General features: G+C 43.5%; 1 protein-coding gene across 4 annotated transcripts; it reads left to right on the forward strand.

Moving 5' to 3' along the window:
• clstn3.L (calsyntenin 3 L homeolog) lies at positions 1-25,934 on the forward strand. Of its 4 annotated transcripts, none has more exons than XM_018225027.2 (19): positions 1-399; positions 2,279-2,420; positions 8,767-8,889; positions 9,299-9,494; positions 13,085-13,293; positions 13,379-13,528; positions 14,175-14,360; positions 15,189-15,458; positions 15,916-16,031; positions 18,600-18,762; positions 18,857-18,907; positions 21,347-21,498; positions 21,792-21,940; positions 22,062-22,288; positions 22,367-22,531; positions 22,712-22,857; positions 23,530-23,662; positions 23,740-23,933; positions 24,754-25,934. In XM_018225027.2, exons 2-19 carry the CDS (start codon positions 2,348-2,350, stop codon positions 24,832-24,834), a joined length of 2,784 nt encoding a protein of 927 aa, XP_018080516.1. In that variant the 5' UTR covers positions 1-399; positions 2,279-2,347; the 3' UTR covers positions 24,835-25,934. The 4 variants fall into 4 exon arrangements, with proteins under 4 accessions (XP_018080516.1, XP_018080515.1, XP_041426109.1 ...); XM_018225026.2 differs by having other exon boundaries at positions 2-399; positions 18,854-18,907; XM_041570175.1 differs by lacking the exon at positions 1-399 and adding an exon at positions 552-570 and having other exon boundaries at positions 18,854-18,907.
• Positions 25,935-26,565: the final 631 nt, after the last annotated feature.

The following is a 26,565-nucleotide window of genomic DNA, read 5'->3' on the forward strand; positions in this document are numbered from 1 at the left end:
GTGCTGGTATAGTCAGCTTTATCCTAAGGACATTGCACAGACCCTCCCCCCGAGCAGAGCATCAACCCCTGGAGCAGAGCTTTCTGCTGGACCAGAGCATTCCCACCCCCAGCACAGCACTGCTTTCATATACACAGAATTGGGGTGAAAGGCTGCCCTCCACCCCCCAGACTGCAGGACCTCATTACTAAAGCTGAACATTTGGAGGCAGAGTGCACCCCACAAGCAGAGCATCTCCCACTGCACAACATCTCCAGCAGCAGAGCATCCCACCCAGCAGAGCATCCCACCCAGCAGAGCACCCCACCCAGCAGAGCAGCCCACCCAGCAGAGCATCCTTCAGCTACGGAGCATCTCCCACGGCACAGCATCCTCTGGGCACGGAGCAGGAGACAGATTGTGAGCATATGATCTAAAGGGGGAACGGGAGACTGACAGAGAGTGATCTGGCAACACCCAAAACAGAGGGAGGTGTAAGGAGAGACAGACCCATGTCAGAGAGAGAGCTAGAGGCAGAGAGAGACTGCACAGTGTAACCCAAGTGAGAGGTACCTGCGGGTTAACTGACAGGTAGATGATATATAAAGCAATGGGCATTTGTAGGGTGATAGTACATTCAACCAGAGGCAGTTGAAGGTAGGTGACACTTTAAGCTTTGGGTAGTGGGAAGGAGATGGCACATTAAGCCATAGGCAGTTGAAGGTAGGTGGCACCTTAGCTTTGGGTAGTCAGAATGAGATGGCACATTAAACCATAGGCAGTTGAAGGTTGAAGGTAGGTGACACTTTAAGCTTTGGGTAGTCGGAATGAGATGGCACATTAAGCCATAGGCAGTTGAAGGTAGGTGGCACTTTAAGCTTTGGGTAGTGGGAAGGAGATGGCACATTAAGTCTTGAGCAGTTTCAGGTACTTGGCACATCAAACCACTTTACAGCACATTAGACCATGGGCAGAGAGATGGCACAATACGCCTTGGCCACTTGCATAAAGTCTGGATATGACTGATCTTTGGTTGGGTCTAGATTTAGTGGGTATACCACCTCAACCCCTACACTGTCACATAGTATGTAACTATTCTATTACACTGAAAGATAAGAGAATATTCTATATTTAACTGTATATTAATCAAGACATTAGCTTGGGAGGTGCCAGAGGGTGACTTAGTGGAGCTGTTTGGGGGTGACTCTAGGATGGATCGATCACCAGCTCTAGCTCTACTGCTAGCTCTTCTTCTATGGTTGGGCACCCCTGCAATAAGCCATGGCCAGTGATGGTGATGGGAGAGGAAACAGAGAGTGCATGTTGTACTGATACACAGCAGAGAGACAACACAGGGTGGGTATGGGAAACGAGACCGCAGTGTAGCAAAGGCTAAATATATGTGAGAGAGCAGAACATAAAGCACAATGTCTAGGCTGCACTCTGTACTATAACAGAATGATAAAGCTAAGAGACTGCACAGAGACAGACCACCCTGTCCAGTCTCAGGGTTATAACAGAGTATAAGTGAGAGCTTTGGAGTATAGAGGATGAGACTGCAGTACAGCCTGCGGCCTTCCGGGTACTGCTGAACTACAACTTTCAGCAGCCTAGATTTTCAGGAGCTGTAGTTTAAGACATCAATGTTTATCGGGTGCTCTCCACAACACAGGGAAAGATATAAAAACAGTAGAACAGCAACAGTGCATTTGTGTGGATTGAGAGACAGCACAAAATTACACACAGAGAGAGATTATTAGCAGTTAGACAGATAGAAAAAAATATTCCCCAGAGAGGGAGACGGCAGATTCATATGAAGCACAATCCGATAGAGACGGCACAGTCTGACTGAGAGACATGACAGTTGGAAACGAAAACAGCTGAGTCTGACAGAGCGCACAGAGTGACAGAGACACAGCACAGTGTGAAAGAGAGACAGTATCGTTTGACAGAGAGACAGAAAAGTGTGATAGAGAGACTACATTTGGCTGAGGTAAGGGGGGTAACCCCAATCTTAACCCTACTCTAAGCACAGATATAAATGACAAAGTGACAGTGGCAGCCTGTACAATATCTCAGCTGCTGCAGAAGCTCTTGTGTGACCTCAGACCTCTTAGTGACCATTTATTCTACTGATCTGCAAACAGATGCTGTCTAGTTCTCGCTGAGAGTCCATCCTCAGCATGTAGTTCAGCAAGAGCTGGAGAGCACCAGGCTTAAGATGCTATAGGACATGGTAGTACATCTTGTAGATGGGGTGCAGACAGAGTAATGATGAGACCTCCTGCTTTTATTACAGCACTGCTGCATGTAGATACCCCGAGACAGGTCAGTGAAACCCGAGACTGCTCGTGCTCCAGGGAGAAAGATGCTGCAGCGAGACCTCCCTCTGTCTGTGCTTCTCATCAGCGCTCTGCTGTACTGCGCTGCTTCTAACAAAGGTAAGTCATCACTAGAACATACTGGGCCCTGAAACAGGATCATTTCAAGGGCCCCTCAGCTTAGGAATTTGTCACGGTGATTATCAGTCCGCACCCCTCTGAGCACCCCGTTACATCTATGGGAATGTGCAACGAGTTTTCCAGCTTTCCATGGAAAGGTTAGAATTCCAAATGTGAATACATCACATCCCTGTTGCTCTACTTCTACAGTCTGCAGCGTAATGCAACGACATTGACTAAAGGCCGCAATGAAAAAATGCTTTAGATAGGGACGTGGGCATTTCTGTTATTTCATGTAGTTTAGTATTGACTTGTCACATGTCTTATGCCTTGTACCTGAGATTCTAAATGCTGTATATTTACATAGCACTGGTCACAAAGGGGTCACTAATTCTATGTCCTGTTATTGTTTACACCACTGCTACAAAGCAAGGCTCATCGCGAATGTTGCATTTTCTCTACCAGTAGAGAAGTACCCGACCTGCCACGGCTGCAGGCAGAGTTATACAGGGAACTCTGAGTATCACTCATGTATTATAAGGGATAATGTACCCCCTACTGTAAATGATAAGGATATTAGAAGTCACTGAGGGGTTGTTCTGTGACCATATAAAGACACAAGGCTGCAGGCTGAGTTATACAGGGAACTCTGATTATCACCCCTGTATTATAAGGGATAATGTACCCCCTACTGTAAATGATAAGGATATTAGAAGTCACTGAGGGGTTCTGTGACCATATAAAGGCACAAGGTTGCAGGCTGAGTTATACAGGGAACTCTGAGTATCACTCGTATTATAAGGAATAATGTACCCCCTACTGTAAATGATAAGGATATTAGAAGTCACTGAGGGGTTGTTCTGTGACCATATAAAGGCACAAGGCTGCAGGCTGAGTTATACAGGGAACTCTGAGTATCACTCATGTATTATAAGGGATAATGTACCCCCTACTGTAAATGATAAGGATATTAGAAGTCACTGAGGGGTTGTTCTGTGACCATATAAAGGCACAAGGCTGCAGGCTGAGTTATACAGGGAACTCTGAGTATCACTCATGTATTATAAGGGATAATGTACCCCCTACTGTAAATGATAAGGATATTAGAAGTCACTAAGGGGTTGTTCTGTGACCATATAAAGGCACAAGGCTGCAGGCCTATACAGGGAATGCTGTGAATTATTGTTTTTTTCTGGATATATTCCATTTTGATCTTGCAGTCCTGGGGACAGGGGATTGAAACGGCTGAATGCACGCATACATTTATGTAAAGGATAATTGGTATTTGCCAGTCCTGCTTGTAGTAGATTTGGGCAAGATTGATAGGTGACATTTGAAGCAGGAGTGATGCTGGGAGGAGTAGGCTCAGGCTGTGTCCCTTGTGTGTGGCCGGTGTACACTGTCAGCATTATGCACAGGATTACAAGGAGTAGATTTTGAGTGAATCTGGTGGAAGACAATGGGAGGGGGTGGTATGCTATACTGTTTAGATGTGACCATGGCTGTGTATAAAGGGATGTGGTTCACCCTTAAGTAAAATTTTACTGTGTTATAGAATGAATAATTCTAAGCAACTTTTCCATTCTTCATTATTTTTTCGATAGTATGCATTATTCTTCTGACTCTTTCCAGCTTTCAAATGGGGGTCACTGACCCCATCTAAAAATCCTCTGTAAGGCTACAAAATGTATTGCTGTTGCCCATCTTAATATTCAGGCCTTTCCTATTCATATTCCAGTCTCTTATGCAAATCAGTGCTTAGTTGCCAGATTAATTTGGACCCTAGCAACAAGATGGCTGGAATTGCAAACTGCTGAATAAAAAGCTAAATAACTAAAAAAACACAAATAATAACAAAATGAAAAACAATTGCAAATTGTCTAAGACTATCCCGCTCTACATCATATTAAAAGTTCACTTTGTATGTAAATGAGGTAACTTCTTGGCTGTTTTCCAGGCAAAGTGGGTCTGCAGAATGTCAACTGCAAGTAGGAGGAGGTCAGGTCTTTTAAAGGGCATGTAAAGGCAAAAAAATAAATATATTTATAAATAAATCTCCAATATGCTTTAATTAAAAAATGTGTACTGTTTTTATAAGAAACCTGACTGTATGCAGTGAATTCTCCCTTCATTTACTGCTGTGGATAGGAATTGTCAGACGGTCCCTAACTGCTCTGCAGGGAAACAATCATACTTATGAACAGCAGGGGGAGCCCCCGCCTTACTTCCCAGCCATGCAGAACTCAAGCTTGTCCTGTTTTGATCATTTATGACAATCCCTAAGCATCTCAGACCACACTGAGCATGTGCACAGTCTTGGTCTTGCAAAGATGTTTAACAAAGTTACAAGATGGTGACCCCCTGTGGCCAACTTTGAAAGCATAAATCATTTGTTTGATTAGGCTTGTGGTGCAGTAAGTTCATGTTTATGTTTAGTATACAAAATACAGCATTTCTAGCCTTATTCTATTTTAGACTTTCCTTGTCCTTTAAGGGAAAATGGGAAAGTAGGGCAAGATGGTGGCAGTAAAATATCCCAGTGTGAAATATTGGAGGCCCATCAAATACATTCTTAGAGCAGAACTTGAGGCCCATCTGTTGATACGCAAAAGGACACTACAGGTATGGGACATGTTAGCCAGAATGCTCGGGACTTGGGGTTTTCTGTAAATTGGATCTTCATACATTAAGTCTACTAGAAAATCATGTAAACATGAAATAAACCCAATAGGCTGGTTTTGCTTCCAATAAGGATTAATTATATCTTAGTTGGGATCAAGTACAAGCTACAGAAAAAGGAAATTATTTTTTAGATTATTTAAATGAAATGCAGTCTATGAGCCTTTTCATAATTTGGAGCTTTCTGGATAACAGGTTTCCGGATAACCCGTATCACTCTTTTTCACTAAACAGCTTTTTGATTCATAATTTGCATAGTAAAAATGGAATCCCCAGTATTGAGGTCCTGAGTTTTCCCCTGTAGAAGGTTCAGAACAAACAACAGTCTGTCAGCACATCAATCCCTGCCGCCTACCCGTGTCTCGGCCCAGAGCATCTGTCTCTGTTTTTCTCTCTCTCTGCTCATTCCCCTTTAAGTCATGATACTGATCCTGTGTTCTCAGTCTGCCTGGGATTTCTCGACTGAAATATAAAATATTATATGTCTGCCGGTTCTGTTTTTAGCAAGTGTGACTGATGAGTGACTTTGTATTTAGTAACCCACAGTAACCAGTCAGCAGTTTCTTTGATTGCTGCCTGTTCCCCCAGGTAAAATAAACCATACTCATACTACTAAAAGGGGGATCCTCTGATTAGTAACCTTGAATTAGGGCTCTTAAAAATGGGCATTTTTTTTGTGTTTTTATGCAATTAAACGCAGGTTTGAGCGCAAATAAATGCATTCGCTAATTGATTCCATTATATTCTGCCCGGTTGTACTCATGAGCGTTTTACTCCATTTTAGGGTTGCTACCTTTCATAGCAACTAACTCCAGGCAGGAGGCGTTGCCGTGATATGGCAAAGGTGACGTAGCAGAGGTGGGATGTGATGTTAGGGGCGGGGCTATGACGTGGAGATCGGTGATAGCCCGGTAGGTTTGCCACCCGGCCGGTGTTTTCCGGCCTAGCCGGAAAAACACTTGCCAAGGCTGGGGCCAATATTACATATTTACTGGCAAATTTGCCAATATTAAGCCCTTGGCCTTGCACTCGAAACTTACATTTTCTCCGACTTCTGGCCACCGCGTGATGTGGCTCCACCCCCTTTTACATCATGACCTGCCCCTTTTGCATCACGCCGCACCTTCTTTTGTTCCCTTCCCCACCAATGGCCGGTAAAAAATTTCTGAAAAGGTGGCAAACCTAGTCTCAGGGAATCCTGCCCGGTTTTCATAATTTGGAAAGTTTTGAACCAGACTGGCTTTCAAAAAACTGGGCAGGTGGCGACCCCTACTCCATTTGAGTTTCAGTGCGTTTGTTTAGACGCAGCGTGCTGCATTTTCTTGTGCTTGACATGCATTCAGCTATCAATAGAACAGAGGGTTGTATCGTAACAAAACGCACTTAGTTGTGTAAAAAAAACATTAAAATGCAATATATGCAGTGTTTTACATTCAGCGCACAGAAAAACCGCCCGTGTGTAAGAGCCCTTAATGTTAAGGTGGCTAAATCTCTGCCCTTCAGACAGTCTTGCTCACTGTTGCCCCCAGTCCTGTGTTTGCCTTAGGGTTGGGGCAGCAGCAGGAGATGAGCCTCAGGGGAGCCTCCATTTTGAAAATGCCCACCTGCTGGCTTAACTTTTGACATGACTGGGCAGGCTGGAGAGCAGGGCACATGGCATGGTAAATGCCAACTAGGGTTGCCACCTTTTCTGGAAAAAAATAATGGCCTTCCTATATATTTATCTTTTTTCCCTATTAATAACATTGGGATCAACCATCTTTTTTACCAGCCTAGACGGTAAAATACCTGCCAAGGCCGGGTTCGGTATTACAAATTTACCGGCAATGTAGCTGCTGGTAAATTTGTAATACGATTAAAAAGAGCCCTCGGCCTGCCCCCAATCCCCTGGAACTTAGCTTTACTTGTGCTTCTTTCAGCGTCTGTGGTGCTGCCCCGCCCATTTTGATGTCACTACCCGCCCCTTTGTGTCCCCGCCCCCCACCAGCCGGTAAAAGTTTTTTAAAACCCTATACCAGCCAGATGGCAAACCTAATGCCAACAGATAATTGATATCCTAATATGTGACCTGCTAAAGGATGGACTTAGGTGCTTAAAATGGCAGTATTTCATTCAGGGACATTACAATGACACCATTTTGTGATGGTCTGTGTGCTGCCTCAGAGATCACCTGACCAGAAATACTGCAGCTCTAACTGTAACAGGAAGAGATCACCTGACCAGAAATACTGCAGCTCTAACTGTAACAGGAAGAGATCACCTGACCAGAAATACTGCAGCTCTAACTGTAACAGAAAGAGATCACCTGACCAGAAATACTGCAGCTCTAACTATAACAGGAAGAGATCACCTGACCAGAAATACTGTAGCTCTAACTGTAACAGGAAGAGATCACCTGACCAGAAATACTGCAGCTATAACTGTAACAGGAAGAGATCACCTGACCAGAAATACTGTAGCTCTAACTGTAACAGGAAGAGATCACCTGACCAGAAATACTGCAGCTCTAACTGTAACAGGAAGAGATCACCTGACCAGAAATCCTGCAGCTCTAACTGTAACAGGAAGAGATCACCTGACCAGAAATACTGCAGCTCTATTTGTAACAGGAAGAGATCACCTGACCAGAAATACTGCAGCTCTAACTGTAACAGAAAGAGATCACCTGACCAGAAATACTGCAGCTCTAACTATAACAGGAAGAGATCACCTGACCAGAAATACTGTAGCTCTAACTGTAACAGGAAGAGATCACCTGACCAGAAATACTGCAGCTATAACTGTAACAGGAAGAGATCACCTGACCAGAAATACTGTAGCTCTAACTGTAACAGGAAGAGATCACCTGACCAGAAATACTGCAGCTCTAACTGTAACAGGAAGAGATCACCTGACCAGAAATCCTGCAGCTCTAACTGTAACAGGAAGAGATCACCTGACCAGAAATACTGCAGCTCTAACTATAACAGGAAGATGTGTGGAAGCAAAACACAGAACTTTGTCCGTTAATTGGCTCGTGTGTCTGTTTTGCTTATGGTTCTATGAGTCTTTCAGAAATAATTGATACACAGCACCTATATATATATATGCTTAGCATATGAGCAAAACTTTATTGCAGACATAGTTCGTAAGAAAGTAAGATATACATCACCATTTGAGCAAACGAAGCAAGCACCTTTATCTCCAACAAGACTGGAAGATCCCGATTAAGTTGGCGGAGAAGCCTCAAATGGTGCATCAGGGTTCCTAGGCAGTGTGCACGCTTACCCCACAGGAGAGAAAAAATGGGGACCCCCTGTTTATATGCTCTAATAAAGAATAAGCTCATACATTAAACCACTTGGTCAACAACAGATCTTGCTTCCCATGGGCTCATCAGGATCTGCCCAGGCTTCCAACAAGTACACTCAAAGCAGAGATCTTATCTTCTTGGCTAGTACATATTCTGCCCCGGGCTATAATAAAGGAAGTTCTCATGAGAATCCCAGGTAGGATCCCAGGTGGTGGCCTTCAGTTTTTTAAATGGTTCAGGGGGTATAGTTTTCATTTAAATAAAACTGCCTGGGGCTGTTCTTCTGTCTTCTACAAGCTGGTTGCTTGCTATGGGCTACTGGGCCTTGTGTATCGAACATGGCTAAAGCTGACTGTCTTTTACGTTTCCATGCAGGCAACAAGCACAAGCCATGGATAGAAGCTCAGTACCAAGGGATAATCATGGAGAATGATCACACTGTACTGCTCAACCCTCCCCTGTTTGCTCTGGACAAGGATGCTCCACTGAGATATGCAGGTAATGGGGGGGACAAAGCTTGGCCATGCAGGGTGGTGGGCAGGAGGCAGCACTTGGCAATGGATGTGGAGGGAGAAGGTAGCAAAGGGGCAGAAAAGGGCAACACACATAACTCATTTTTATATTATTTCTGCCAAAGTTAATTTAGAAGCACTGAACCCCATTTTCCAATTTTCTGACACATGAGGATACCTTTATTGTTAACAGTCCAAATGACATACTATCGCATTTTGTAACACTTGTTTATTAGTGTCTGTGCATAGGTATCCTATCTGTGTTGTAGTTCAGCTGCAACTGGGGGAATTCCCAGACCCCCTTGTAACCTAGATAAAACACAGCACTGATCAGCAGGTAACACTGAGCAAGATTATAACCCAGTAAGTATCTGTACAATGTGCGTTTGACACAGGTGAGATTTGTGGCTTCCGGATCCATGGCTCTGGAACCCCCTTTGAAGCTGTGGTTCTGGATCGGACAACAGGAGAAGGGCTGATAAGAGCCAAGGGCCCTGTAGACTGTGAGGCCCAGAGGGAGCACACCTTCACCATCCAAGCGCACGACTGTGGAGAGGGGCCTGATGGAGTGAACAGCAAAAAATCTCACAAGTGAGTAAAGATATTATCGTGTTAATGTGTGGCTGTTATCTGATCCCAAATGTAACTTTTTTTTGCCTAAAATTTGGGCCTCATCCAGCTCTCCTTTATGTTCCATTGTACTGTCACAAAGAGTCAGGACCCTGAACAAAGGAATTGCAGAGTTTTTAAAGACTTGTAAAAAGGGAGTTAATGGTGGAGCTATAGAGATATTGCTCCGCAGCACCAAAAAAACAAAGAACTGCTCTTACAGCCAAACAGGTGGCTCTGCCCTCAAGGCCAGGGTACACGTAACCAAGGCTAGCTTGAGAACAGAATCCATCCAAGACATAGGATTTCTGAAGTATCACCTAAAATGCTGAATTATACTGTGAAACGATTCTGGGGTTGGTATTCCTTTCTGTGCCATGAAACCGTATATAGTACATCGCAGGCTCCATTTTCCATTTATGTTTGACACCTTTTCTGGAGAAAAAATCATCTAAATTGTCTGTCTCTGGGCCCCAAGGCTATGAGAAAAAGCAAAGCAGGCAAAAATAGCAAACAGGGTGTCGTATATTTAGCACACAGTCACACTTTTGTAAACTGAAACATAGAAGTGCAAATATAAACTACGCAGGTTTATATTAAATATGATTTTTATAGTGTTAAATAACGGTTAGGCAGATGAAGTGTTGTAAATTGTTATAATGACAACACAGTCCAAAAGTTGTGTCCTAAAATTATAAACATTCCCCAAGCCTTGTGTGATAGGATGGATTCACCTTTGAGTTAACATTTAGGGGCACATTTACTTAGGGTCGAATATCGAGGGTTAATTCCTACGATCATTTCCTACGATCATACGATCGAAGGATAAATCATTTGATGGAACGATTAAATTCTTCCAATCGAACGATTCGAAGGATTTAAATCCATCGATCGAACGATTTTCCTTCGATCAGAAAATTGTTAGGAAGCCTATGGGGACCTTCCCCATAGGCTAACATTGATGTTCGGTAGGTTTTAGGTGGCGAAGTACTTGGTCGAAGTTTTTTTTAAAGAGACAGTACTTCGACTATCGAATGGTCAAATAGTCGAACGATTTTTAGTTCGAATCGTTTGATTCGAAGTCGTAGTCGATGGTGGAAGTGGTCTATTCCTTCACTCGAGCTAAGTAAATGTGCCCCTTAGTATGATGTAGAGAGAGATATTCTGAGACACTTTGCAATTGGTTTTCATTTTTATTATTTGTGTTTTTTGACTTATTTAGCTTTTTATTCAGCAGCTCTCCAGTTTACAATTTCAGCCATCTGGTTGTTATGGTCCAAATTCCCCTAGCAACCATGCATCGATTTACATAAGAATATGAATAGTAGAGGCCTGCTTAGAAAGATGAGAAGAAATAACAATACATTTGTAGCCTTATTTTATTAGATGGGGTTCAGTGACTCCCATTAAAAAGCTGGAAAGAGTCAGAAGTAGAAGAAGGCAAATAATTCAAACACTATAAAAAATCGAAGGCCAATTGAAAAGTTGTTTAGAATTAGCCAATTTCTAACATACCAAAAGTTAACTTAAAGGTGAACCAACCCATTTTAATAAAACAGGCATGGAGGCACAGGTGAGTTATTTTTGGTATATAAGCCAGGTTTGGCTGCCAGTTTGGCTATTGCCAATATTCTGTATAACACAGACTACACATAGTTAACTGTCTGTGCGTTAGAAACATAAATACCCTTTCGGAAATTGATTGCGAGCTGAAAGCAGCTGTTGGGAATCATCGGTGGCTCAGTCAGGGCTCGATTATTTATAGAAACCTTAAAGAGAGAAAAATCAATGTGATTTAATGTTGCCGAAAAGGCTCGCTTCCATATTTTATCCACTTTGGTATAAAGCCGTATATTCGCCTGTTATGTCTGTCAGTCTTTGGAGAATCTATACACGCTATGGCGGCTTCCGCACTTTCCTAGTACAAATCGTATTAACCCCATACAGCCCAAGTTCACACCCTTTCTTATTAACCCCATACAGCCTAAGGTGATGCCTTAAAGTGCAAGTCAACCCCAAAATAAAAATTTTACCTAATAAAAGAAAACATAATTCTAATGAACTTTCTGATATACATTCATTAAACATTTTCAGTGCTTTTAAAGTAATCTGTAAAAACAATTGCTATTGAAAGGAAGACAAATTCCTATTGGACCAGGAGTGTCAGGTGTATAAAAGGGAGGAGAAACTAGATTTAGAACGCCACCCAGTGGATGAGGGTGCATGGTGTTGGGAACCTGAGGCCGGGGACCTTAGTAAGAAGAAGAGAACCCAGGTTGACCCTGCAGCTAATGATCTTGCACCATGCTTAACTCCAATCTCCCTTCTCTACCTTAAAGGAGAAAGAAAGGCTAAAATTAAAGGGATATGGGAATGTTTTTTTCATAACACATCAGTTAATAGTGCTGCTCCAGCAGAATTCTGCACTGAGATCCGTTTCTCAAAAGAGCAAACAGAATTTTTTATATTTAATTTTGAAATCTGACATGGGGCTAGACATATTGTCAGTTCCCAGCTGCACCCAGTCATGTGACTTGTGCTCTGATAAACTTCAGTCACTTTTTACTGCTGTACTGCAAATTGGAGTGATATCACCCCCTCCCTTTCCCCCTCCCCAGCAGAACAATGGGAAGGTAACCAGATAGCAGCTCCCTAACACAAGATAACAGCTGCCTGATAGATCTAAGAACAGTACTCAATAGTAAAATCCAGGTCCCACTGAGACACATTCAGTTACATTGAGTAGGAGAAACAACAGCCTGCCAGAAAGCAGTTCCATCCTAAAGTGCTGGCTCTTAGACCTGCGATGCACCTACACACCAATATTACAACTAAAAAAATACACATGCTGGTTCAGGAATTAATTTTTTTAATTGTAGAGTGAATTATTTGAAGTGTAAAATTTAGAAATAAAAACATCATAAGAATCATGACAGAATCCCTATAGGTAAGTTTTATCAGAAAAGTCTATACAAATACACCAATAAACCCTCAAAGTAATGCTGCTCTGAGTCCTTCTATTGTGTACTCATGGGCTTCTGTATCTGACTTCCTGTTTTCAGCTTAAACCTCAAGGGCTAAGGCTTGAGCATGCTCAGTTTGCTCCTCTCCTCCCTTATCTGCTGTAATCTGAGCCCAGAGCTATGAGTGAGCAGTGATGAGACTCAGGCAGGAAGTGATGTCACACCAAGCTAATATGGCAGCTGCTATCCTAAACAAACAGAGAGCTTCTACAGCTATTTACTCATGTTTGGAAAAGCATTTTGCAGAATAAATATAGTGTTATAGCTTGCACTATTGTGGCTAATCTATTGGCAATAAACTTCTTCGTTAGATTTCCTTCTCCTTTAAAAGTAACTCATTCTTCTCCATCCAGTATTCGACTGGCTTTTCGGAGTAACAAAGGGTCCAGCCAAGGACAATTCCCATCAACCCATTTTGTTACCAAAATCAGTCTTTATGGCAACAATTGCCTTTAGAACCATTTAGGTCTATTTGTTGTGAGAGCGGGCCCTCGATGTCATGTTGCCCAACAGTGGCTGCATCTTTCTCTTCTGCTTTTTCCTATGCAGGGCCACAGTTCACGTGCGGGTGAATGATGTCAATGAATTTGCCCCCGTGTTTGGAGAACGGGTTTTCAGAGCCTCAGTCACCGAGGGGCGGATGTACGAAAAAGTTCTACGGGTGCAAGCTTGGGACCAGGACTGTTCCCCCCAGTACAGCCAAGTCTGCTTCTACCAGATACTCACTCCCAATGTGCCCTTCACCATTGACAATGATGGTGAGTAACGTCAGGTTCCTGCAGGTTGTATTGTCGTACCTCTTATCACATATATTATACCCCCATCTATTTCCTTGTGGTGCAGGCTACATAAAGAACACCCAGCCTTTGCAGGCGAGCGGGGAGAAATTGATCCGATTTACGGTCACGGCGTACGACTGTGGGAAGAAGAGAGCTGTTGAGGATGCAGAAGTTGAAATCCAAGTCAAACCAACCTGCAAACCCAGCTGGAAAGGTAACAATGGCCTGTTAGGGGCAGATTTATCAAAGGTCGAGGTGAATTTTCAAATGAAAAAAATTAGAATTTTTAGCTATTTTTGTGAACTGTGACTAGGGAATAGTCCAAATTCGATTCAAATTTTAAAAAAGAATTGAAAATGTGAAATTAATCATGTACTGTCACTTTAGAAATTCGATTTTGACCATTTGCCATCTAAAACCTGCTGTTTTAGCCTATGGGCGACCGCGACCTCCTAGAACCTATTTGGACTTTTGGAGTTTTTTTGGGGAAAAACTTCTAACCGAATTCGATCGAATGCGCTGTTCCTTCAATTGGTATAATTCGAACGAATACGGACCTATTCGATCAAAAACTGACCTATTCGACCAAAAAAAATTTCAACTTAATTTCGGTTGGTCTTTTTGAATTTGAATTTTGACGTTTTCGAAATTCGACCCTTGATAAAAATGCACCTTAATGTGTTACAGTCTGGGATATCAATCCACCACTTCTATAATTACAGAAAACATATTTTTAAATTTTTATATTGTACATATCAAAATGTTAAATTAAAATTTTAGTATGTTGCACGGTTTGTGTGCCACACATTGTATCCCCGTATTCATCAGTTTTTCTGCACAATATTCTCCCTTTCTGATAGGCTGGAACAAACGCATTGAGTATGTGCCTGGTTCCGGCAGCTTGGCCTTATTTCCCAACATTCATTTGGAGACCTGTGACGAGCCAGTGGGGAACATTCAGGCCACCGTAGAGATCCAGACAAGCCACATTGCCAAGGGCTGTGACCGTGACAATTATTCGGAGAAGGCCCTGCGCAAGCTTTGTGGTACGTTTGGAACTGCAGCCCCTTTTGCTGTTATTGATTCTGCATTCTCTTACCCAATGTTATCCAATTGGACTTAAAGGAATAGTAACACCAAAAAATGTAAGGGTTTTAAAGTAATTCAAATATAATGTACTGTTTCTCTGCACTGGTACAACTGGTCTGTTTGCCTCAGAAACACTACCATAGTTTATATAAACAAGCTGCTGTGTAGCCATGGGGGCAGCCATTCAAGCACAGGATACACAGCCATGGGGGCAGCCATTCAAGCACAGGATACACAGTAGATAACAGATAAGTACTACTATAGTTTATATAAACAAGCTGCTGTGTAGCCATGGGGGCAGCCATTCAAGCACAGGATACACAGTAGATAACAGATAAGTACTACTATAGTTTATATAAACAAGCTGCTGTGTAGCCATGGGGGCAACTATTCAAGCACAGGATACACAGTAGATAACAGATAAGCTCTGTAGAATCCCATTGATTTCTATTACAGAACTTATCTGTTATCTGCGAAGTAACTTATGCGTTTTCTCCTTTTTCAGCTTTAATGGCTGCCCCCATGGCTACACAGCAGCCTATTTATATAACTATAGTAGTACTTATCTGTTATCTACTGTGTATCCTGTGCTTGAATGGCTGCCCCCATGGCTACACAGCAGCCTATTTATATAACTATAGTAGTCTTTCTGAAGCAAAGGCATAGCTTTTACCAATGGAGCAGATCAATAGTACATTATATTTGAATTACTTTAAAATGTATTTACAGTGCCACCAAGCTAGTCCCACATTATACCAATTCCACCTTCATTTTGTCCCACACAGGAGCAGCCCCAGGGGACGTGGACCTTTTGCCATCCCCCAGCCTCGTTCATAATTGGACTCACAGCCTCCCTGTTCAGGACACACAAGACAGCAGCCTTGTCTTTTGGTTTAATGGATCCCAATCTGTGGAAGTCGCCCCTGGTCACCTACCAGCAGGGGGCAGAACCGCAGACCACCTCACGCTCTCGTTCTGGCTGAAACATGCCGGTGGGAGCGGAGGACGGGCAGGGAAGGAAGAAGAGGTGCTTCTATGTAACACGGTGCAGAACGGTGAGTGGCCTGGGATTGTTGTGGACCGATGCACTGGCATGGTGAGGAGCAAGAGGCTTTAATGCATGACTAGCTGAGGATTCTGGGACGTAAATAATAATAATAATAATAATTCCATAAGATTATAAGGAAGATGACATGGGCACTGCCAGGCAAGTCACTGGGGTGATGGTGGTTATATCCTATAAATTTCACTGTGTTTTCTCTCTCTGTTTTAATTATTTCACTCACTCTGAACTACTTTCTTTTTCTTGGTCTTCATCCATTCCATATCTCTGTGTCCCATGTCCACCCTTTTCTCTCTCTCTTACATCTCATTGGTTCATTTCACCCCCTCTTTCCTCCTGTCAATTCCCAATACGATCAATACTCTTTGTCTCTTGTGACTGAACGTCTCCCCCTAAACTTTCACATCACTAAACCCTCCCATGACCCCCTACACTCCTGGGTATCTCAGGAGACGGGAGCTTCTCTCATTATACTCTGGCTGTACATGGCTGCCGGATCTCCTTTCTCTATTGGTCTCTACTGGAAAGTGCCCGTCCTGTTAAGTTCCTTTGGAAACTGGAGCAGGTAAGTTGGTGTCTCTTAGGGCACCTAGAATAAAGGTGTGTTGTTTGAATGCATACAAAAACACTTGTGTAATGTTGGGTAGACAGCAGTCCCATACCTCCCAACTGTCCCTTTTTCAGAGGGACAGTCCCTCTTTTGACAGCTCAACCCGCAGTCCCTCATTTGTACTGGATTTGTCCCTCTTTTCTCTGCACTGAACAGCCGGAAAATGAAAAAAAGTTTTTCACTTAATTGGCTTTTAGCAGAGCCCAGAACAGCTAACAGGTGCAAATAAGATACTTTGTAACAATTTAGAGACACAAAAACACAGTTTAGATGAGGAGAAATATTTTCAAACTTTCATAACCTGCCAAAATTTGTAAAACAAACATGGTAATTAGGGGGTGTGGCCACAGAAAGGGGTGTGGTCACAAAATTGCTGCGCTACATGCGGGAAAAATTTTTGTCCCTCTTTTTACTTCCAAAATGTTGGGAGGTATGCAGTCCTAGGGTAGTCCTTGTCTCATGAGACCCATTACAAGTTCATTTACATGTAAGTAAGGCTGGGGAGGCATGTGATTTAACAATGAGAGTGGAAACGATAGACCACCAATTTTTGGTACCTTCGATTGCTGTCTTTGCCAGTGCCCAGTGGTGTAATTAAATATTCCTGGGCCTCACAGCAAATTATTGTTCAGGCCCCCAAAATTGATCTGTTTTAACCAATATTTTTTTTTTAAAAGTTTTTTTTATTTATTGGTTACATCTTCAAAATATAGAAATAAAGGATAATTTTACAATAATAGCCAAAGCATACATTGATTATTCACATGGGTTGAGTGACTCTTCACCGAAATGAGAGTCATCTCTGAATCAATGGTTTCCACAATTAAAGAAGAAACCCTTCAAACATGGGGGGGAGGGGTTATTTGGGCCATGTGAGCATGTGTTAGCTTCTGTTCCCATATACAGTATGTAGGTAGTTTAGCTAAATAGTGTGTTTGTATCAATCATATAATACAGCCCAGACTTTCTCAAATGTATCTGGACAGGGCCGGATTTACAGAGCAGGTGCCCCTAGGCCCGTTGCCGTTTGTCGCCCTCATTTCCTCCCCTTTATTCGAATAAATGTTCATTATTGGGACTGGAGCAATGGGGATTGGTGCAAGGGAATTTTAAAACCTATTGTATCTTCTGCACATCCCCAGTGTTTCTGAACCAATGTGGAGGTGGTTGGGCAGCATGCCGCCCCTAAAATTCTGCCACCCTAGGCCCGGGCCTCGTGGCCTCTCCATAAATCCGGGCCTGTATCTGGACAGCCTATAGTAATATATGTTAGCTTGTAAAAGGGAATTGCTAGGTTTATTATAGATTTTCATCTCTTTAGGGTGGGTGGGGTAGATAACATCCAGGTTAAGATGATAGTTTTCCTGGCATAGTGTTATGTTTTGGTAGCCGAGGATAGAGTATAACAGTGCTTTATTAGCAGGCTCATGCAGCCATTACACAACAGTAAGCAACTCTAACACCACAAGCTGTATAGAAAGTATGCACAGTATAAGTCTAGAGCACAGTGACATCTACAGGCCATTTGTATAAACACCACACATAGTAATAAAGGAGTCTCAGGAGGGTATCTGGTATTTCTCCTGGAGTATGTTCTCCACTAAAACCAATACACATGCTTTGGGGGCCGCACATTTGGCATGTCTAGTGTTTCCACTGCAAATGATATGACTTTTCCCCAAAATGTATCAACCAGTGGGCAGATCCAGAACACATACAAGAATGTACCTGGACTTGTTTCACATTTGAAACATAAATTGTCCAGCTTAAAAGCCATTGAGTGCAGTCTGGCTGGTGTGAGATATATGGGATACCACTTGCTTACAAACGGGTATCCATAATAGCTCCTTTAGTCGAGACAGGGTTACCTTGGGGGATCAGGGAATCGGCTATTAGCTGCTGTTTTAACCAATATTTATTGAGATTGTATATGAATGAGGGCCTCATGGGACCCCTTTACCTCATGGGCCCCCCTTACAAACGCAGGGTCTGCTTTCTTTATAGCAATGATCCCCAACCAGTAGCTCGCGAGCAACTTATTACTCACCAACCCCATGATGTTACTCCTAGTGGCCTCAAAGCAGGTGATTATTTTTGAATTCCAGGCTTGGAGGCAAGTTTTAGTTGTATAAAAACCAGTTGTACTGCCAAACAGAGTCTCCTGTAGGCTGCCAGTCCACATAGGGGCTACCAATAGCCAATCACAGCCCTTATTTGACATCCCCATGGACTTTTTCATGCTTGTGTTGCTCTCCAACTCTTCTTTACATTTAAATGTGGCTCACCAGTAAAAAAGGTTGGGGACCCCTGCTCTATACTTATGCCCCTGTCAGTGCCTAATGGGCTATAGCACTAAGAAATGTAATTTATAGGAAAAGGTTGAGCCTGTTCCTATTGAGGTGGATCTATGCTTTTCCCTTGAGGTTTCTGAGCCATAGGAGGTGATACAATTGGAAGTTCTTACAGGCCCCTTTTTTTTCTTCCTAAAAATGACTCCTCTCCATTAATCACTCATCCTCTTAGGTGTGTGATGTAGAATGGCACCATTACGCTCTCAGTCTGGAGTTCCCGACAGTCTCTCTGTATGTGGATGGAGTCACCTACGACCCTGCGCTCATCCATGACAACGGAGCTCTTCCCCCTCCCAGGCGCCAGGCTCGGCTCATGATCGGGGGGTGCTGGGCAGGTGAGGGTAGATGGGAAGGAGTAGAGTGATAATAATGGGGACATGAGACAGAACCATTATAACTTTTTCAAACTTTTTTTTTGATCTGTAGCAGAAGAGAAATTATCCGTTAAAGTGGATGACAACGAGACAACGAGAGTAATAGGTATGATGCTACCATATACCATGGTGCCCATTCTCCACTGAGCTGGGACTTACATGTCACCTGACATCACAAGTAGGATTATAATAAATCTCTATTTTGATATTAAAGTTAACAGTTAATTTGAAGGCGAACAACCCATTTGACATGCCACCCAACATCACTCATCTCACAAGTAGAATGAAATAAAACTCTAAAGCTGCTCTGACATTAAAAAAAGGGCTATTGTGTAAAGGCGACAAAGCTTTCCCAAAGTCAGGTAATCCAACCAATCAGCAGTTAGCTTTTACTGGTCTAGTCCAGTTAAAATCATGTAAGTAAAGATCTGATTGGTTCCTCTGGTTAACAGTCCTGGGAATAACTTTTCTTACTTTTCTTTCTACACCCCTAAAGCTGCCTAGATAATTATTTAAGCACTAAAGCCACAAGGGGTCTCATGTACGGATTGAATTCGAAATTTATTTTGATAAGGTCCAAACAGCCTAACAGGGGTCCAATATAAAGTGTCAGTCTGTTGCAATGTACAGCACTAGTGATGTGCGGGTCAAGAAAACCTTGACCCGCACCCGTCTTCCCCCCTTCATTTATAGACCCGTGCCAACCCGCCCTGCCAATGAAAGGGATGGGGCAGGCGCGAGTTAGTCGCGACCCGCTAGAGGAGTAGCATGGTCGGCCCGATCCCGCCCAATCCCCCTGTAAACCTGCGGATCCTGTATGTATCGGGCCACATATGACTATACAGCACCCTTTTTGGCATTTGCCAGAATAACCAGATTAGCAATACCTGTAGAACATGTACCTGTCATTTTAGGTTATATACTGTAAGCATTTGGAGGAGAACACCCCATCCTGTAACCCATAGCAACCAATCAGCAGTTAGTTTTATGTTCTTGTTTATTGCAGGCAGAATAGTAATCATCAGATTGATTGTTGGGAATATTGGCCTGGGATACTCATCGTTCATACCCTTAGGGTTTTTAAAAAAACTCTGTCGGGCGCCACTGAAACCACATGCATCCATCAACATGAGTTTTTCATACGTTTTTTCAGCACGTAGGTTTCTTTTCCCAACAGGCACTTCTCATTGTTCTCGTTCCCCATAATTCTGCTGGCTGAAAATTTAAAATAGAAAAGCTATTTAGAAATAGAAAAGCTATTTAGATGCAAAATGGGGCAGGAATGATTGTCAATACTCAACATAATTACGTCACCGGCCTAATACATTGTAAAAACGTATATGCGTCATTTATCTTGCAAGGATTTGGACACCATATTTAAAATATGCTGCAAATTTATGTAAAGTGTGGTTTCAAACTTGCAGATCCCATAGAGTCTATCGATTTGGTAGTTTCTTTGACGTATTGGCGTTTCTGCTGAAAAACACCAATACTGGTGTCCCGTGGCGGAATTCGGCTTGCAATCGCCCTGTGAGAATTAGTTTCAGCATAAGTGCAGCTTTTTTTAAAAACGCAATGTAAAAATACCACGTCTGGCCTTGCCCTAAGGGCAGAGCCGGGCCAACCCTGCCACGCGCCCTAGGCAACCTGGTGGGCCATGGCGCCGACTCAGTGCGCGCAAAACTGCGCTCCAGCGCGCATGCGCAAAATGGCATGCGGAAATGTTACACTCTGCAGTCTGGGAGAGACGGCCGGGACTGGACACGGGGTAGGCGACAGAGCAGGTACGTGCCTGACTCCCCCCCAGCTTTGCGCCCTAGGCACGTGCCTACTCAGCCTACCCCTAGTTCCGGCCCTGCCTAAGGGTATGAACGATGAGTATCCCAGGCCAATATTCATAGCAGCCACTCAGATGATTACTATTGTGCCTGCGCTAAACAAGAATTTAAAACTAACTGCTGGTTGGTTGCTATGGGTTACTGGATGGGGCGTTCTCCTCCAAATGCTTACAGTATATAACCTAAAATGACTGGGACATGTTCTGTAAGTATTGCTGATCTGGTTGTTCTGGCAAATGCCAAAAAGGGTTCTGTATAGTGATATGTGGCCTGATACCTTAAGGGCAGAGATCTCCCGAACTGCCTCACCTGCCTTCCCGCTGGCTAGAATGAAAATTGCCGGCTGGATGGCACTTGGAGCGCTTCATTTTCCGAAGTCGCCTGAAGTTGCCTCATGAAGAAAAGTTCGGAAAACGAATCACTCCGAGTGCCATCCGGCCGGCGATTTTCATTCTAACCGGCGGGAAGGCAGGGGAGGCAGTTCAGGGAGATTAGTCGTCCCGCCAAAGAGGAGATTTGTCACCGGGCAACTAATCTCCCCGAATTGCAGCACCTTAAAGGCTCTGTAGAGGGAGTAAATCAGCAGACTGGCTTTAGTATTTCCATTTGTATTACCCAGGGCCATACATGCCTTTCAGTTCTCTCCTATCCCCCCGCCCGCATTGCCCTTCCTGACCATGTACCCCTCTTTTGTTGGATTGAACCAGGCACAGTTCCAGGACGTTTCCTGCGGGGCTACATGTCGGGCCTTACCCTGAGACTGGGGCCTGTGGATTCCCGGGAGGTGATCGAGTGCCTGTATTCCTGTAAGGAGGGATTGCAGTTTACAGATTTTGACAGCCTGGGGAAAGGAATGAAGGTAAAAGCTCAGCTAGTGTCTCGTGTGCTTATCTTCATTGTTTTTCCTTAAAATTTATCCTGAAGGTTCAGCTCCCCCGTTGCTGCTAACTGTCATCTGAAAATGTAAATTTCATGGTGACAGAGTACAGGGAACTCTCCTGCTTCTTTGCTTCACTGTCAAACCCACTGATAAATAAATGTAGAACATTGGTCATTAATATAAACTGTTAAAAATGCAGAGTCTACACTCAAATCTGTTCCACATTCTGCCTACCATGCTTATCCTTTCTTCTTCTCATGGCTCCTCTGTAGGTTCACGTCAACCCAGCCCAGTCCCAGCTGTCCCTGGAGGGGGACGATGCTCATTCATTTAGCCGTGCCCTACAGCATGTGGAGTACCTCAACTCTTTACAGTTTCCCACCCCAGGAGTGAGACCTCTCAAACTGCAGACTATAGTCAAGTATGGAATCCAAAACCCTTTATGTTGCAGTGGGCATGATGCAATTTATGTAGATTCAGCGAAGATTTGGATCAGGTTGCATCTTTTTTGGAGGATTCAGTATATTTCTGTATCTCTGTAGATGTCCCAGTGATGAAGGATGTCTCACAGTGCCAGATCTGGAGGGATACCTTGTAGTTCTGCAGCCAGATGCTCCTCAGGTTCAACTTTCTGGGTCACCTCGCTCTGCACACCCCATCTCTGACTTTCAGGGGCCATTGGGGGTCCCCATATTCCCAGACCTGAAGATTACCTGCTCAGTTTCTCATCCTATCAGCTCAAACAAGCAAGAGAGAGCTCCAAGGGCTGGTAAGGACCACCTCTTTTTCTACTTAGCTTGACTTCTCTAAGGACTTCTCTTTTAGGAGGTCTCTCTGTGTCTCTTAGATATGCAGAGTCCTGACGGGATTGAGTGCTCGTTAGAAAAGTGTGAGGTTGGCGTTGTAGGAGAGGACCTGAACATGGAGTATGAAAGTCTGTCTGTGGATGTCTCTTCTACATGGCAGCGTGGCCTTGAGATGGAGAACAGTTCTAGGAGCCTAAAGATCACAGGTATAAGGAACCATTATAGTTTCTCACATGGGTTCTTCCATATATACAACCTGGTCTGATAGGATATTTTATTTAAAAATTGCAAATTTTGCACCAGGTACACTAACCTATATCTGCCAATCAGATATGTGCAGTTGAAGAGGTGACCAGTAAATGCTATTTTGTTGCTGTGTCCTACAGGGGTGCAGAGTGTGGCCGTGTATGAGGACATCCTGCGAAGCTTAACTTACCGAACAGTGGTCAGAGCAACTTTATATGCCCGCAAATTCCACGTGTCCTGCAGTGAAATGAATGGGAGGTATATCAGCAACCAGCTATATACAGAGGTGTGTTCTGATAACTATACAAAACATTGCTGTAAAAATAACACTAAGTACTATATAATTATATTCATAAATTCACTGGGATATTGTAACATTATCTCTTATAATATATGAGTGATACTAAGAGTTCCCTGTATAACTCAGCCTGCAGCCTTGTGTCTTTATATGGTCACAGAACAACCCCTCAGTGACTTCTAATATCCTTATCATATACAGTAGGGGGTACATTACCCCTTATAATACATGAGTGATACTCAGAGTTCCCTGTATAACTCAGCCTGTAGCCTGTAGCCTTGTGCCTTTATATGGTCACAGAACAAACCCTTCAGTGACTTCTAATATCCTTATCATTTACAGCAGGGGGTACATTATCCCTTATAATACATGAGTGATACTCAGAGTTCCCTGTATAACTCAGCCTGCAGCCTTGTGCCTTTATATGGTCACAGAACAACCCCTCAGTGACTCCTAATATCCTTATCATTTACAGTAGGGGGTACATTATCCCTTATAATACATGAGTGATACTCAGAGTTCCCTGTTTAGTACAGGATGACACTTGCATTATATATATAATGGGGTCACAGCCTGTACATTCTCCTTAATTAAACTGTCTTTCTGCCCAAACTCAATCTTGTGTCAGCAACTCAATGGGCATCACTTTCTCTCTGTCAGGTTGATGTGTTACATGGAATCCACGCTGGGTCCCCCAATCACGTCCTCTCCGCTCAGCAATTTGTCCATAATGCACAACAAGCCCCTGCCGAGTTATCAGGTCACACGCTGGCCACTACCAACCCCGGCTCTGGTAAGTTCAAGCCAAATGAGATGAACTGTGTCCTAAATGTCACGCACTCCCCATGCCTCACGTTGTCTTCTCCGCAGTCTTCCCGGGAGTTGCCATGGTGATAATCATTGCCTGCATTGGCTTCCTGGCACTGATAGTCACTCTGGGCTTGTCACGGATACACAGTGTACAGCAGAGAGATGGAGTAGAGGAGCCAGAGCTGGAGGCAGCGACTCAGAGAGATACCTTCTGGGAAGACTCAGCCATGACAATTACTGTTAACCCAATGGAGGTATGGACTATTAATACATTTACAATACATTACGTTACAGTAGTGCAACAGAAGAAGAATTTAAAGTAGAGCAAGTGTCTCAGGGAAGGTCTGGGTACTACAACACTACATTACTGACACCAGATGGCATATTGGTAGGTACCATAGTCTTAGCAGTACCATGGCACCAGCTGAGGGGTATCCAGAAGTAACTGCTTAAATCAGACTTGTCCTGCTTCATAAACAGTGATGTTTTGGGGCACTCTACACTTCTAGGTCTCCTCACTGGCCTTGGATCTGTTTCCCCTCTAGAACAGGATTCTTGGATCTCCTTTGTCTCATCTTTTTGTTCCCATCCTTCCGGGTGAAACCCTCTTTCATAGCCCCCGGAATGTTCTGCCCTTCATTATTGTCCCCTTTGCTCTACTTCTTGGTTTCATCCCTCCATTCTCCTCTTTATCTTCTCTTTCCACCTATTTCATCACACGCCAGCCCTTTGCTTTTTCCATCTTTCTCCCCCCACACTCACATTGGTCTTCCCCTATTACCACCTTTTCTTGGTCTTTCTTCTTCCCCCTTCATGGTCTTCTCTCTACTTCTTGGTTTCATTCCTCCATTTTCCTCTTTATCTTCTCTATCCACCTATTTCCTCACACGTCAGCCCTTCGCTTTTTCCATCTTTCTCCCCCCACACTCACATGGATCTTTCCCTATTACCACCTTTTCTCGGTCTTTCTTCTTCCCCCTTCATGGTCTTCTTTCCCCTTGTCTTCTATATTTGTATATTTTTGATCTCCACTCACTGCATCTTCCCCATTTCCCTTCCCTGTTTTTCTTGTAGTCCCTGCAGTCTCGTGGCTTGGTATCAGCACAGAAAGAGCCTGTATCAGAACAAAGGGAACCAAACGAGGAATCGGGTTAATTGGACACATGAATGATCTTTCTTCACATCTACTCATCTGTGTACTTTTTTGCCTATGTGTGATTTCAGACTCTTTCCATTGGGGATGTGCCACACATCTCTCCACAGGATGAGTACTAGTCCCTGAAGATCCGTTTTGTGGGGGGAGAGTACAGCTTATCTTCTGTGGATATGTGCCACTCCTTTCTGTGGGACGGGTGCCACCTTGATACTCTACTATCATTGTGATAGATGCTCCTTGAGCCCATGAGTTTCCTGAAGGCCCATCACCTCACTGTAGAGTGTGCGCCACATCCCTGCAATCATCTCTCTGTGAGCTGTGCACCAAACCATGAGTTTTCTTGAGGTGTCTGCAACATCTCATCATCCAATGGTCACCTCCAGTCACTTTGTGAGGGGAGGGCGATATCAACATCTTGATACTTTTCTAAATTACGTATGTTCTACTTGATCTTCTATTTTATTTCTTTACTTTGAGCGTGTGAATTTCTATGCGGTGTGTGTATGTGTGGCATTGGCTCATTGTAGCATTCTCCTGTCCCAATATGGATGCCACCAACAACATCATTTCTCAGGGGAAAAAACCTATCGCTGTGTCTCATTCCTGCTGTTTTTTTTGTGTGACTCGAGTGTTCCCATCTTCACACATCTAACCCCTGAGAGGCTGCAACCTTTCTCTCCGTTTGTCTCTTTCGCACGGTCTCTCACCCAGTAGGTTTCCCCATTGCTGGAGATCAGCTTCTATGTTATTACTGGTTCTATATTCTCCTCCAGCACAAGAAGAAACTTCACAGACTGACTTGGGTCCAACACAATATACCAGAGGCTGGTAGCCCTGCGCTAACACTCCACAAACCAAGGCAGTGTTACCCATGTGGGTCCTTTTGTCCTCTCACTCTGTTCCTGTCTTTACTGTTGTGTTCCTCAAAATCTCTCCTCCCCCTTCCCCCTCGCATACCCAACTGCCTCTATAACTGGGGTATTTGCTGGAGGGAGGGAATTCACGACAATGAATGAAATAACGCACCAATTTCTGGTAAATATAAATATATATAAAACACTATATATATATAAAGGAAGATATATATATAGAAATATAACATGAGTCCGGCTGCTTCTGTTGGGAAAGGGTATGTAAAACATAGAAGGGAAACTGAACATAATATGGATTTAAAAAATTACTATAAAAAGGGATTTTGTATTAAATGTGATATCTGTGAAGCATATTCTGGTATTAATGGGAGAAGGTGCTCTGTGAGTCAGACAATGGGGCTCATTTATAAACACTGAGCAAATTTGCACTTGGCCAGTAACCCATAGCAATCAATCAGTGACTGGCTTTTTAACAGGCAGCTGCAGGTTGAACAATGAAAGTAGACATTTGATTGGTTGTCATGGGTTACTGCCCAGGTGCAAATTTGCCCAGTGTTTATAATTGAGCCCCAATGAGTAGGACAGTGGACTTTCTTCTGCGACTCGCAGTATATTATTGTGAGGCATAAAGACGCAGTGTATTTCAGCAAACTGTACTTCTGAAAAACATACGGCTGATACATTAGATAGGTATAAGAAGGGGTTGGATGGTGTTTAGCAAGTGAGGGAATACAGGGATATGGGAGATAGCTCATAGTACACGTTGATCCAGGGACTGGTCCCATTTTGGATAGGGATGCACCGAATCCAGGATTCGTTTCGCGATTCGGCCTTTTTCAGCAGGATTCGGCCGAATCC

The sequence above is a fragment of the Xenopus laevis genome, chromosome 7L (genome assembly GCF_017654675.1).
Source record: "Xenopus laevis strain J_2021 chromosome 7L, Xenopus_laevis_v10.1, whole genome shotgun sequence".
Classification (NCBI taxonomy): Eukaryota; Metazoa; Chordata; class Amphibia; order Anura; family Pipidae; genus Xenopus; species Xenopus laevis.

Bases quoted from the DNA above. Each gene is read 5' to 3' on its own strand.
- clstn3.L (XM_018225026.2), top strand. From the start codon at position 2,348: ATGCTGCAGCGAGACCTCCCTCTGTCTGTGCTTCTCATCAGCGCTCTG. The intron at 21,941-22,061 runs GTATGGAATCCA...GTATCTCTGTAG, and splicing joins AAACTGCAGACTATAGTCAA to ATGTCCCAGTGATGAAGGAT. The intron at 22,858-23,529 runs GTGTGTTCTGAT...TCTCTCTGTCAG, and splicing joins GCAACCAGCTATATACAGAG to GTTGATGTGTTACATGGAAT.